Source organism: Herpailurus yagouaroundi, unplaced genomic scaffold, assembly GCF_014898765.1.
Source record: "Herpailurus yagouaroundi ecotype Mexico unplaced genomic scaffold, PumYag 187, whole genome shotgun sequence".
Classification (NCBI taxonomy): Eukaryota; Metazoa; Chordata; class Mammalia; order Carnivora; family Felidae; genus Herpailurus; species Herpailurus yagouaroundi.
Window position 1 is genome coordinate 18,773,139 of NW_024412418.1, and position 15,184 is coordinate 18,788,322.

At 38.3% G+C, this 15,184-nt stretch overlaps 1 protein-coding gene across 1 annotated transcript in view; it reads left to right on the forward strand.

The window, feature by feature from the left end:
- Positions 1-2,660: 2,660 nt before the first annotated feature.
- CSTF3 (cleavage stimulation factor subunit 3) overlaps positions 2,661-15,184 on the forward strand; it is a 73,551-nt gene continuing 61,027 nt past the window's right edge. The window contains exon 1 of the mRNA XM_040495502.1: positions 2,661-2,861. Coding sequence (XP_040351436.1) covers positions 2,835-2,861 — 27 coding nt within the window. The 5' untranslated portion in view covers positions 2,661-2,834. The remainder of the gene's footprint in view (positions 2,862-15,184) is intronic.

Consider the following 15,184-nt stretch of genomic DNA (forward strand, 5'->3'; position numbering starts at 1 on the left):
TCTTGGCTTTTTAAACTGCTTTATTAACTTCACAATATATAATGAGCATTTTGCCATGCAATAGGATAAAACTCCCCCGCTGACAGAATCTTACAGATTGGGTCAAAATACAACATTCATTTAGAAGTTGGTAATAGGAGACCCACAATGTTTACAACAAAGGTATATGGAGAACATGTAAGTTTAGGAAGCAGGTGTGTGTTATCATTAACTTCAGGGAAAACATCAGGATTGGTGGCATAAGGCAAAACTCATCATGATGGTCACGGTGAGGAGGATCAGGGCTAACTACCTGCAGACTATGACTGAATTGCTTTTCCCTCAGCTTTTCCATCAGCTGTCTCACCTTCCCAGTCCTAACCATCTTGTCTTCATTCATCCTTGCCTGTGGCTCTGCAAGCCTCTGAATCATGTCCCACCTATACTGAAGGATGGGCTGACTAAACACAGAGGGGCCTATGATTTACTCTGGACACACAATATTCACCAGCTTCCAAAGGGAGGCTTAAGGGCTCTCCTTTATTAGCAACTTGCTCCTTTTCATTTTTTTTTTTTTTAATCCTTTTCCTGGCTGGCATTTTCCATGTTGAAATTTTTGACTGTGCCTCTTTGGACGCCATTGCTCCCAGGCCTAGCCTTGCAGTCTCTTGCTCCCGAATCTTGCCCAAAGTGCGCCCCTACAACAGTTAGACCAGGGCACCTGCTCCCCCTTTGCCTCCTACTCTTTGGGGCTGCCCCTGACCTGCTCTGCTCGGAGACTTCTGTCTCCTTAAATCATAACTTTGGGTGGAATTTTATCAAATAATTTTTTTAAATGTTTATTTATTTTTGAGAGTGAGAGACAGAGCGCGAGTGGGGGAGTGGCAGAGAGAGATGGAGACACAAAATCCGAAGCAGGCTCCAGGCTCTGAGCTGTACCCGCAGATCAGGAGGCAGGACTTGAACTTACTAGCTGTGAGATCAAGACCTGAGCCAAAGTCAGCCACTTAACCAACTGAGCCACCCAGATGCTCCAAGAATTACTTTCTAGTTGCAAGAATATAACAGAATCGGTCTGTCTCCACCCTAATCCAGTATTAAGTTTTATGTTACTTAATGGGCAGTAACCACACCTTTACAGGAAACTTACGGGATGACATCATGAGGAAACAATGAGACAAATCCATAAGGTGGAACATGCATTCTAAAAGACAACTAACTGGCTTGGTCAGTCTCTTCAACACATCAGTATTGTAAAAAAAGCAACTGTCTTAGATTAAAAGAGATATAAGAAACAGAAAAACCAAACATAATGTGTGGTCCTGGATTGGCTCTTGATTTAAGTAAACCAGATGTGAAGAAAATTTGGGGACAATTGGAAAATTTGAATATGTAGTATATATTAGATAATATTAAAGAATGATTAATCTAATTAGGTATGATAGTATTATGTTGGCTAAGCAGAAAATATTCTTCATTCTTGAAAGATGCAAAGCACAGCATTCAGAAGCAAAATGTCATATTGTCATTAATTTATTTTAGACTACTCTTTCATTAAAATTTATTTTTGAAAATGGAATTTGTATTTGGGAGAAGATGAAATTGGATCCATTCTGTGTAATATACGCCAGATTAAACTCTAAATGGATCATAAATCCAAATGTAGGGTTACCAGTTAAAATGTACAGTTGCCTACATTAACCCCTTGGTACATAATTATAGAAAAAATTATTTGTATGAAATTCAGTTAGCTGATTGTGCTGTATTTTTATTTGCCAATTCTAGCAACACTATCTAAATGGAAAAAATGAAACCGAGGAAGTACTAAAACCATGATTGAATTTATTATCTGGGAATGGAGAAAGCCCTTCTATCTTGGTTCCCAAATCCAGAGCAATAAGATTGATAGATTCTACTAGATAACAATTCAAACAAAATTTTTTTGCATAACCAAAAATAACCCTACCCAACCTCCTGTCACCCCCACCAAGAAAACCCATAAAAGCACAATTAAAAGGAAAATGAGAAATAAGCCTTAGACACAATAGTAGATGGTGACAGTACAAATTATTGTGGGCTTGATCGGTTCCTCTCATCCGTAGGAAGCATAGAAAAATTAGCTGAGACCTCGATGTATTCCTTATCTCCAATACATAGAAGGCATTTAAACTTAGCATTGCTCCCTAAAATAGCCAGTTTGCCTGAACTGATTGGTAATCAGGCTTCAAAAGTGAAGAACCATGGGGGGTGGGAGGGAGGGGAAAGTGGGTGATGGTCATTGAGGAGGGCACCTGTTGGGATGAGCACTGGATGTTGTATGGAAACCAATTTGACAATAAATTTCATATAAAAATAAATAAATAAAATTTACTGTTAACGCCCAAAAATAAAATAAAATAAATTTTTCAGAAAAAAAAAAAGTGAAGAACCAGGTTTCAAAGCTTGACAATTAAATTCTGAAAGGCGCGCAAACCTCCAGGCTAACCAGATTCCCGCCTCCCAGCCGGTTGTAGCCAGCTCAACAACAGTTTCCCTAAACCAGAGTCGTGACGTCAGCGCAGGCTCTGGGCCCACCTCTGGGTTCTCTTTGCTTCTGCGCGGCCAAGTAACTGGGGAGTTGAGCTTTTAATCCCGCCTACTGCCCCGGAAGTTAATGCAGAAGCCACACCTCTCTCCTCGGCCAGCAGGGGCGCAGCCATTTTAATTCATATCTGAGTGGGCGGTGGCGATTCGTGTTGGCGGTCTGGCTCCGCTGGGCTGGGGGTAACTTTACTGGCTTGGGTGGCTTTTAGTTTAATTTTTCTTTTCTAGCTTCGCATCGCGGGCCAGTTCTCACTCTCTAATCAGCTGAGGCCATGTCAGGAGACGGAGCCCCGGAGCAGGTGAGGAAAGAGAGTGGTGGGGCCTCGTGGCGACCTCTTCTCTCCACGTCTCTGTTCGTCCGAGTACTCCAGCCATGTTCGCCTGAGGAAGGAATCGGGGTCTAATGAACCCAGAGGACCGGGTACAGAAGAATGGTGGGAATGGGGAGCAAGAGCTGACTGAGATTTGAAGTTATTTTTTGGCTTCTCTGTCTTAGGCGTTAATGTGAACAAATACTTGATGTAGACAATAGCCAGGAAGCTGCTTCGTCCTGTTTAGGTTCGTGGGACTACTCCTGTGGGATGCCTTCCTTTGATAACGTTTTGTTTTGATGTTAGGGTGTTTGGGAATTGATTATTTTAACGTGTACTCGCTGTTCTCGAAAAACTTGTCAGTGTTTCCTCCTCCCCCTCTCCGATATACGCAGAAATAGGTTACCAGTTTGAAAAATAATTTGAGATGAAACTCATCTGGAGAAATAGTGTCTTGCCAGAGCGAATGAAGAAGGAAGCAGTCTAGGAGTAAGAGCATGGTTATGCAGAGACTTGGGGAATTTTGTGGTTTTCTTTTTTTTTTCTTTCTCTGTCCACATTTCATTTTCGGTTTTCAACCGACACATAATGCAGAATTTGATAAATCGGAAATGAGGAGTCTGTTTTGGCCACTGTGAATAAACGCATCTGCTTTAGTACTGGACATAAGTGACATATAAATATTTTAAAATTCAGACATTTAAATAAATGATTTGTTTCTTTTGCTCTTTATTCGGAATTTTGTAGGGTAGTATTTACCTTTTAGTTTGAAAGAGGAAACTGGTATTTTATGAAAGATGTCATTCAATTTGTTTTTCGACTTAAAGTGATGGTATGTTCAGGTAAATAGTTTTTAAAATGGAGGCTAGCTAGCCTGCAGGGTCTCAATTTCCTGAAATTTCCCGTTGCCATGGTAACGAACTACACTTAGGTTTTTGTTTTTTCAAGTCCCCAGCTTAGAAGGTAGAGGCTGTTCTTGGAGGTTAACAGAGATGAGGCAAAATTGCAGTTCCTCTTGAATAGTCTGTATGATTGTAAATTTCATTAGGTCGGGAAAAGCTTCCTAAATTAAATTTTGTGTTTGCTTGTTGACTGATTTCAGTACTGAAATCTTCTGTGCTTGTATTTTACATGTTGTCAGAATGCCCAAGAATGAAAAGTCTCAAAATTCTATCAAATCTGTTTATGTATACCTACCATTTTTTTGGGCTAATAGTTTGTCACCTGAAAGTCAAGGAGTGATCTCCTAAGGTTTCATTGAAAATTTCCAGAATTTGTTAATTCTTTCGTTTATCTAAAATTGTAGACACTGCAATGTCATGACTTCGAATATTTCAGATATGTGGTGTTTTAAATGGCAGAGATGGTTAAAACTTACAGAAAAAAAATTAACCCTAAAGTTCTAGTGTGAAGTTTAGTACATAGAGAAAAGTTGAAAGAAAAGTGCAATGAATGCCTGCAACATAGTTCTTCACCCACAGTCAACAATTGTTAACCATTTTGCCATACTTGCTGTATCTCTCCATACATATTTATTTGAAAGTAAGCCAACACCTATTTCAGCCTCATATATTTCAGCATTCTTTTATATAGGGACATTGATGCAGTTATTTAACAACCATATCATTTTCTCACCTAAGAAAATTAATAGTAATACTATCATTTCTAAAGCCCAGTCCGTGTTCAAATTTCCCCAGTTGTCCCAAGAATATGTTTCGTAGGGTTTCTTTTCCTTTTTTTAAGGCAGAATCTATCTGGATTTACAGGCATCATTTAGTTAACGTCTCTTGAATAGTCTCCCCCATTTTTCTCCCCAGGGTTATTGTTTGAGGAACCCAGGACAATTTTCTAGTAAAACTTCTAATTTTTTGAGTTGATTTGATTTTTGTGTGTGTTGTTTAACTTTTCCCTTCATCTTGTGTTATTTCCTGAAAACTGTGTGTGGTTAGGTCTAAACTGAGAGCTTTGGTAATATTTGGGTTAAATATTTTTGGGTAGAGTAACTTAGAGTGTTATGTTAGAAAGCACTTCATGCTAGGTTGTTCCACTATTAGTGATGGATAGGTTTATTTAGATAGGGTGATGACTGTTGGCTTTCTTCATTGTGAAGGATTATTTTCCCCTTTGCAGTTAGTAATCTGTGGGTTGGTATTGTGTTCCTCAGTAACCTTTTAACTAGTTATTATTTGTCATCGATTGATAATTCTTGAATAAATCAGTTATTATATTGGAGGTGGCAAATGGTGTTTTGAAAATTCTCTTATGTCTTTACTGACTGGCTCATACTTTTCTGTAAAGAAGAAATTTCTTTGTTTTTCTTTATAAAAGAGATCACTATGGATTCATGGGTTTCTCTGTATCTACTGTGTTAAGCAGTGAGGCAGCTGGGTGGCTCATTGGGTTAAGTATCTGGCTCAGGTCATGACCTTGTGGTTCATGAGTTCGAGCCCCACAACAGGCTTGCTGCTATTAGCGCAGAGCCTGCTTCAGATCCTCAGTCTCCCTCTCTCTGCCTTTCCCTCACATGCACCATTTCTGTCTCTGTCTCTCTCTCTCTCAAAATAAATATTAAAAGAAAAAAATAAGCGATAGCTGTTTTTCTTTTTGATGCTCAACTTGTCCCAACCTTTATGGTGGCTCCTGTATCTTTCTTTCATCAACCTAGAACACATACTATCTTTTCTTTAAGTTTGTAATGATAACATTTCAAACATGCAAAAAAATAGTGTAACAAATGATGTTTCTATCGTAGAGCTGTAACTGATGACTTAATCTTTTTTCCCCCCATACTTTCATTTACTCTCCCCATCCTCATTGCTTTCAGGCAAATTCCAGAGATTGTACTATTCAGCTTTAACTGAAGTGGTAATTAAATGATACCTTCAATAGTGACCTGGTTGACAATACAAATCAACAAGTTTGCTTTAGGTAGGGTGATGACTGCTGGGTTTCTTCCTTGTGAAAGATTATTTTCCCCTTTGCAATTAGTAATTTGTGGGTTGATGTTGTGTTCTTCAGTAACCTTTTAACTGGGCAGTGAATATTTATAGGAAAAGAGAGTACCTAAAATGATAGACAAGAAAAAGAGACCAAACAAAGCTGAAGACTAGTAAGAAAAAAATCAAAGCCACTCTGAATTGTGCATTTGCTTTAGAAAGATGCCAAGAGATGTGATGGACAAAGAATCTGGCAAGATAGGAGGTGTAGATTTCTTTTACCCTTTTAGCATTGAAGCGCAAAAAAAAGTTCTTTTGAATAAACCTGATACCTTAGTTATTCAAAACTATGCATGGTCATTTCTTTCTTGGTACTGAATCTCTAGATTTCCCTTTGATAGAGGAAAATGACTGTAGACAAGCAAAATCGCTGCTAAGGTTTATTGGGTTTTGTTTCTGTTTTTTTTTTTTTTAACTCTTGTGAGAAAGTTCCATTTTGCATATAGAGAGCTGTTTAAATTACCTTAGCAGTTTTCATGGGTATTCTTGATTACCATTTTTTGCCAGTTCCGTGGTGACAAAACTTTGTTTGTAAGTCCCCTCCCCCCCCCCTCCCCAATGAAAACACATCTAGTTCCTGTGTGGAATTATGGCTCTTTTTTTGTCTTGCATGTTTTTTTTCACTGCTTGGTTCAGTTTTTTATCTCATTCTTTCTTAGCTTCATTTTACTTTGTGCACTACCCTTACAGCATTTAGCTATTGTTTAGAGTTCCTCCACTGGGTTTAGGCCTGAGTTGAAGGGGTGGCCTTATTTATTCATCCTTGCATCTAGGAATCTAGGAAATTCTCTTTGATATTTAAAGGTGTTTGATAAATGAATGGATGAATTTTGCAGTTAGGCTCTGCAATACAGTACAAATTCTCAAAGAGTTTAATCTTGGGAGGACAGATGGACAAATAATACAGAGTAAAATATTTTGGGTGTAAAAGTGGTGGTTCCTAAAGTTTTGTTAGATGAGAGGATGGAGAGAGATGTTCTCAGCCAGGCCAATTCATATGAACCTTTAAATCCTTAAAAATTCTGTTTCTACACTCGTCTTTTAGAAATAAGACACGAGGCACCTGTGTGGCTCAGTGGGTTAAGTGTCTGACTTTGGCTCAGGTCATGATCTCTCACAGTGAGTTTGAGCCCCACGTTGGGGTCTTTGCTGACTGCTCAGAGCCAGGAGCCTGCTTCAGATTCTGTGTCTCCCACTTGCGCTCTGTCTCTCAAAAATAAACGTTAAAAAAAAAAAATAGAAATAAGACTTCACTTTTAAAACAATCTATAACCTACCTAGAATTAGAAAGGCCTATAATATAAGCAAAATGATCCTCACTTTGGAAAAATTGCATGACTTGAAGAAGCATAATTACCAGTAGTAATTAAAAAGATTAATCCTTGTTTTGCTTTATTTTTTAAATTTTTTTTTCAACGTTTATTTATTTGTGGGACAGAGAGAGACAGAGCATGAACGGGGGAGGGGCAGAGAGAGAGGGAGACACAGAATCGGAAACAGGCTCCAGGCTCTGAGCCATCAGCCCAGAGCCCGACGCGGGGCTCGAACTCACGGACTGCGAGATCGTGACGTGGCTGAAGTCGGACGCTTAACCGACTGCGCCACCCAGGCGCCCCTGTTTTGCTTTATTAATGAAGGAAGAAAGATGAAATATATACAAGTGTTGAAGCCTGAAACCTTGTTTAGGGCTTTGCTGAGTACCATTAATACTTACCAGTGGTTAAAAGGTAATGATAGCACCAGGACAGTTTCAAAGTCAAAGTGGATGTGGGCGGCAGTTAGGAATAGGGAGGGGGAAAGGCCAGGTATGTGTATTAGACGATGTGTTCTTGGGCCCAGTTATTCTTTTCTGTTTTTAACAGTCTTTCTGTAATCTTTCTTACTTTCCTCCCTTGTGTTGTGTTACTTAGTATAACAGTTTGGGCAGCTAAAATTGAGTTCGTCTTTATTGTTAATATTTCGACTGTGTAGAATACTATCTATAGTTGGCAGTCATTGTTCCTAAGTGAGATAGATCTGTATTTACGGAAGTATTGGTTTTCTTTAGAAGTACAACAGAAAGGTGCTGTGTTAAGAAAGATTGCATTCCTTCAACATTAAGAATATAGGCGTTTCGGGGAGTATAGTTTACATCCCAGATAGACTTCCCAGAGTTGCAAAATCTGTGTTCAGATGTTTGTACCTATTAAGTGGACCATTGCCAAACACAGTTCTTAGTTTTGAGCTTTTCTACCATTGTCTCTAAATCTTTATTTCTCTTTAGCCAAGACCTTGCTGTGAATTTGAGTCTTTTTCGTTTTGTTGGACAGTTGGTAATGGTGTGAGAATTGATGTAAAAAGAGATTTGGGGTGCCTGGGTGGCTCAGTCAATTGGGCATCCAACTCTTGATTTCATCTCAGGTCATGATCCCAGGGTCTGTCGAATTGAGCCCTGCATTCATTGGGCTCCATGCTGTGCATGATGCCTGCTTGAGATTCTCTCTCTCTCTCTCTCTCTCTCTCTCTCTCTCTCTCCCCCTCCCCCCCTCTCTCCCTTTCTCCCTCTCTCTGTCTCTCCCTCTGTCAGTCTCCTACACTCTAGCGCATGCTCTCTCTCTCTCTCTTTCTCTTTAAAATGTTTTTTTTTTTTTAATTTTTTTTTCAACGTTTATTTATTTTTGGGACAGAGAGAGACAGAGCATGAACGGGGGAGGGGCAGAGAGAGAGGGAGACAGAATCGGAAACAGGCTTCAGGCTCTGAGCCATCAGCCCAGAGCCCGACGCGGGGCTCGAACTCATGGACCGCGAGATCGTGACCTGGCTGAAGTCGGACGCTTAACCGACTGCGCCACCCAGGCGCCCCTAAAATGTATTTTTAAAAAAAGGAAGGGGAATTTGAGTTAGTAAATTTTTAGATTAGTGGATAGCTTATAATCAGTAAATACTTAAAGCCAGAAGGACAAAACGATTTCTTAATTGATGTTTTTCTAACATTTTACTTAATCTAGAGAATTAATATCTTGGCTACATTTGGTCTAAAGCTACATTTTTTAAATTCTAAAAGACTCAATTTTTTATTTGTAGTTTGCATCTGTTTCCTAGGGAATGAATAAGCAAATTTAATAAGGAAATGTGATATGTGTCATTTGGGCCAATAATCTTTAGACTACTTTTTCTTAAGTTTTGAATTGTTTACATGTTTCTTAGATTTTTAGTCTTTGGAAGGATTGAAGGGATTATATGCAGGATACCAAAAATCTGGTAGAGTTCCATTGCACTGGTAAAGGCACACAGGACTAAGCTGGCATTCAGTCCTAACATCACCTGTCACATAAACTGCTTCATTGTCTAGGCATATGAATCTTCTTGGTTACTACTTGCAGGTAGTCTTGCAAAGGGTTACTCTAGTCTATTTTTAATTATAAATAAAGTTTAACTGCCAAGGGAGAATTAAGACTTCATATAGATAGTATAGTCCATGCAGCTTTATTATGTTTTAGGAAAAAAATGGAATGACTTAGGTCTGATGCCACTTTATTTTTAAGGAAACAACATTTCGAAAAATGTATTACAGGACACGTAGATTAGATAGTATTTCTCCAAACGGAGTTCATGGTCTATTGAATCATAATTACTTAGGTGCTTTATTCAAGTATAGGTACCTACACCCCAATTTCAGACTTAGTATAACAGATTCTGTTAGTGAGGCTGAGAATCTTCATTTGAAACAAGTACCACAGGTGATTTTTATGTAAATGAAAGTTTGCAAACCACTTATGGGTTAAAGATACCTGAACCTTAAAAGTTGTGGTTTTTTTTGTTTTGTTTTTAAAAAATTTTTTTTTAACATTTATTTATTTTTGAGACAGAGAGAGAGAGCATGAACAGGGAGGGTCAGAGAAAGAGGGAGACACAGAATCTGAAACAGGCTCCAGGCTCTGAACTGTCAGCACGGAGCCCGATGCGGGGCTCAAACCCACAGACTGTGAGATCATGACCTGAGCCGAAGTCGGACGCTTAACCGACTGAGCCACCCCGGCGCCCCTTAAAAGTTGTTTTTGAATACACTCTTGATAAAATAAAAAAAAATTTTTTAACGTTTATTTATTTTTGAGACAGAGAGAGACAGAACATGAATGGGGGAGGGGCAGAAAAAGAGGGAGACACAGAATCGGAAACAGGCTCCAGGCTCTGAGCCATCAGCCCAGAGCCTGACGCGGGGCTCGAACTCACGGACCACGAGACCGTGACCTGAGCTGAAGTCGGACACTTAACCGACTGCGCCACCCAGGTGCCCCTTGGAAAATATTTTTAAATAAAATTGTTTTATTTTAAAGTGAATTAACAAATTTTTTCCATTTTAATTTTTAATGATAATATTGATATAACCCACACGTAAAAATTTTTTCTTTGGATCTTCGATTTTTAAGAATGCAAACTAAGGCTTTACAAAAAGTTTGAGGACCATTGAAAGTGCATGGTGTCTTGTCAAGTTCTCTTTCTCTGGGTTAGCTTCACATGACAAACAAAAGGTTAAGCATGGAAAGTGAAAACACTCACCTAACAGGAGAACATTTTTGTAAATCTGGTATCTAATAAGGGATTTGTAGCTATAATATATAAAAGACTCTTGAAATTCAACAATAAAATGATAGCCCAGTTAAAAATGGGCAAAGAATCTGGGTAGGCCGATAAGGCAAATGGGCAATAAAAACATCAAAAAATGCTGAACTTGGTTCACCATCAGAGAAATGTATATCAAAACCACCATGAGTTACCACTTCATACCCAGTAGGATGGTTATAATCATCAAAAGACAACTGTTGGTGAGGTTGTGGAGAAATTGGAACCCTCATACACTGTTGGTGGGAATGTAAAATGGTTCAGTCACTTTGGAAAACAGTCTGACAGTTCTTCAAAATGTTAAAAATAGAATTCCCATATAACCTAACAATATTACCTGTAGGAGTGTGTGTGTGTGTGTGCGCGCGCACGCGCGTATATACATGTATCTCTAAGAATAACAAAACACAAAATGAACTCTACTCAAAATTGGAAACAATCCGGGGCACCTGGGTGGCTCAGTTGGTAAAGTGTCCGACCCTTGGTTTTGGTTCAGGTCATGATCTCATGGTTCATGGGATCGAACCCTGCTGTCAGTGCAGAACCTGCTTGGGATTCTCTCTCCTTCTCTCTGCCCTTCACTCATATGGGCTCTTTCAAAATAAATAAACCTAAAAAAATCCTTCTATATTAATTTTTTTAAATGTTTATTTACTTTTGAGAGAGAGAGAAAACGAATGGGGGAAGGGGTAGAGAGAGAGGGAGACAGAATTCAAAGCAGGCTCCAAGCTCTGAGCAGTCAGCACAGAGCCTGAAACAGGGCTCGAATGCACAAACCGCAAGATCATGACCTGAGCTGAATCAGATGCTTAACCGATTGAACCACCCAGGTGCCCCCGCAAAATAATTTTTTTTAATTGGAAACAATCCAGATGGCCATCACTGATAAACAGAATGTGGGATTATCCATACAATGAAATACTTGGCATTAGAGAGGAAAGTACTGATACGTGATAAAACACGAACTTTGAAAACACTCAAAATGCAAGTCAGAAACACGTTATGTAATCTCATTCACATGAAATACACGCACATTTATGGAGACTGAAATAGTTTGGTGGTTGCTTAGGACTAGGGGATTGGGAAATTGTAATGACTAATGGGTATGGTTCTTGTTGGGTGATAAAATGTTTTAAAAAACTTATTGTGAATTGTATACATTAAATGAGTGAATTATATATGATTATGTCTCCAAAAAGCCATTATTAAAGAAAATTTTAAGATTGAACACATAATGGATTTACCCTGCCTTCAGACTTTTAGCCAGTTGTAAATTGGTTACTGTTGTAACCAAAGAAAATAAGTTGTTAATTTTAGCAGTATGCTACTACTAGAAAAACAGTTCATAGAACAGATGCTAGAGACAGTTCTTGAGTAACATCTTGTCCCTATACAAAAAAATATATCATCTAGTTCATAATTTTTCTGGGTTTTGTACCCATTTGAAATAGTATGTGTTGGTATGTATCTCCGTATACTCCATATAATTGTGTAATTTTTCTAATTTTTAAAATTTTGCAAATCAAAGGAGTTCTCAAAGTTCTGGTATCATTGGTAATGTGCATGCCTTGGGAACTAGTCCATCTTTTGTTCTGCTTATTGGGGTTCCATCCCACTGCCCATTAACATTCTTAAAGAATGGTAATGGGATTGTAGTTTATTCCAAAGGCAAAAGCTGGATTTGTAATAGAGTTTCTTATAGTAATAAATTTTGGGGCCATGTAACTATGGGACACCTGTTCTTTTGCTACACTAAGCAAGCTGAGTTCTGAACTCATTCCATTACAAGTGAGCACTGGAAACTTGTCCTAAGTTTTCTTAAAGTGACCTATTCCTTTGGGCAAAAGATTTAGGAAATAGTAACACAATTCCATTCCTTGTGGAGGTCCAGTCTCCTTGTGGATAGTAGAAAACTGTTCAATTTTCCTTTGCTGTATGGAAATATGCCCAGGCCAGAGAACAAAAATATTGTGCCATTGGCCAACTAACTGGTTCATGATGATGAATGACTTTTTATTGTAGGAATTAAATGTGGCCCAAAGTACTAGAAAGTCCAATGCGCTATCCATTGCGCAAAACTACTAGACTGTATTCTTGGCTATTTTCGGTAGCTTTCTTGTTAATTAATATAGTTGATTGAGAATTATCTATGTAAATTATTTTATGAACATTTAACTGCATCCTTGGCAAGAGGAAAATATTTAGGGGTGTAACAGAGTCTGAAAAGAGCTGAGCTATGGTTCTGTCAGATTCTAACTAGACTTTGGGTAGATTCATGTAGTTTATATTTCTTGTTATGAAATGGGGTTATTACTTAACAAAGAATGATTAATGCTTTACATTGTAGATGCTCAAAAACTTTTTTACATCTGATCTCCAACACCATTTGCATCGGTTCTTAGTCCATTGTAACCCCATCCCCCAGGTGTCTGGATAGAATTGTAGGGATTCTATGAAGTTGTATGGAAAACTCTTTGTTTTTACTAATGTCTAACTGAAATTGAGCCTTTCCTTATGAATGTAGGCAAGATACCTTTACATTAGCAGTGTTAGCAACAGCTGTAATTGGACATAAATATTCCAAATATTGTTGCCCTTATCATTAGACTGACTGCTAGATCTTATTTAATGTGTTGTGTCTGTTATTGTGTAAAACTTTGTTTAAAAATATTTCAGTAATTATATTTCAATGTAGTTGGTTTCCTTTGAGGTATCTGTTTATTTTGTGTATTTAAGAACATTATTCTTAGAGGGGCGCCTGGCTGGCTCAGTCTGTAGAGGAAACAACTTCTGATGTTGTGCATTCAAGCCCCATGTTGGGTGTAGTACCTACTTTGGGGGGGGAAAAAAGAACACTTATGAGAAAGAGCCCACAGGCTTCACTAGACTGTAAGAAAGTTCTGGGGTACTACAAAGGGTTATGAAACCCTCAGAGAGCTGTGGTTTCAACTGAGACTGCACATTAGAACCATCTGGGGAATTTTTTTAAATTAGTGATTAAAAAAATTTTTTTTAAGTAAAATAAAAGTAGTGATGGTCCAGGCCAGTTCCTAGGGATTCTGATTTAATTGATCTACATAGTGGGGCTTGAGCATCTTTTTAAAATCCTCTTTCACCCAGGTGGTTCTAATGTGCTGCCAGGGTTGAGGATCACTAAGGGAATGGCTTGTTTTATTTAGCAGTGAGACATTTATGCTTTTTGCTGCAATTTTGGTGGTTGAGTATTAGACACTGTTTCCTGAGTTTTCTCTGCTGTTTTACAGATTGTGATATACATTATCTAATTTGGTTGGTTAATTTTCAGATCATGATTTGCCTTCCCATCAGATTGCTTTGAAACCCTAATTGTTAGTGTTGATTTAACTAAAACTGGTATTGGTTAGTTGTTTTTTACTTGCTGATTTAAAGTACTTGTATCAGATTTACTTCTTATTTTATCATTAACACTTTATTATAGTTGGTATCTTCCAAACTAAGATCCTAGTTTTATTTTATTTTTACGTTTATTTATTTTGAGAGAGTGAGTCCATGTGAGTGGGAGAGGGGTAGAGAGAGAGAGAATCCCAAGCAGGCTCCCTCTGTCAGCGCATAGCCTGAAGCAAGCTGAAATCAAGAGTTAGCCGCTTAACTGAGTCACCCAGGTGCCCCACTCCTAGTTTTCTTTTAAGATAGTTTTTTAATTTTTTTTTCAAGAAGTAAATAAATCCTTTGGAAGTAAAAGTCTTTATTTGTTGTATTTCAAGTGTCCTGTCAACAATGTGTGGCACATATTAAGCACTGAGCAAATACTTTTAAGGTGAATAGTAAAAATTTAAACAGTAGAAGAGTATATACATTGTAAAGTAAGTGTGTGTGTCTGTCTCTCCCCAGCTCACCTCCAATTTTTTTTGACGCAGTATTATGGTAATAGTTCCATGTTACTATCTATAGACTTGTCTTGCTCTGTTCTTTTTAGTGACTGCAAATTCCTATATTTAGCCAGTTGTTGTATACATGATTATTTAAATTACTTCTAGTTTTATGTAACAGCAAACAGCCAAGTACTTGACTCTTTATTTAGTACACATCTTTGGGCATGTGTGCAGTAGAAGTTGCCAGGAGTGGAATTCAGGGTCAGACATTCATGTTAAATTTTGATCAGATTACTTGCCCCTGCCAACAATGTGAGAATGTCTGTTTTTATATACCCTTGCCAGTGCAATGTTGATTGTAAAACACTTTGGTCTCTGTGTTACGGTTTACATTGGTATTTCTTTTGAGTGTTTAAAGGTCATTGTTAACTTCTCTTTCTGGGAACTGTTTCAGTACTTTGCCCATTTTCTTTCTGAGCTGCTGGTCTTTTATTGACTGTACGTTAATAAATTTAGTACTATGCCAAATAAGTTGGGATGTTTTTTAGGTTAGTCTTTTGACTTTGTAATACTTTTTCATGCAGAAATTTACACTGAATTAAGTTTACTCTTCAAAGGCTTCTAAAAAGCTTTTTCTTTTTTTTTTAACATTCATTTTTGAGAAAGAGAGAGAGCGTGTGAGCGAGCATGAGCAGGGGAGGGGCAGAGGGAGAGGGAGACAGAATCCGCAGCAGGCTCTAGGCTCTGAGCTGTCAGCACATAGCCCCATGTGGGGCTCAACCTCAAGAGATTCAAGAAGATCTGAATCTTGATCTGAATCATGATCCGAGATCATGATCTGAGCCGAAGTCGGACGCTCAAC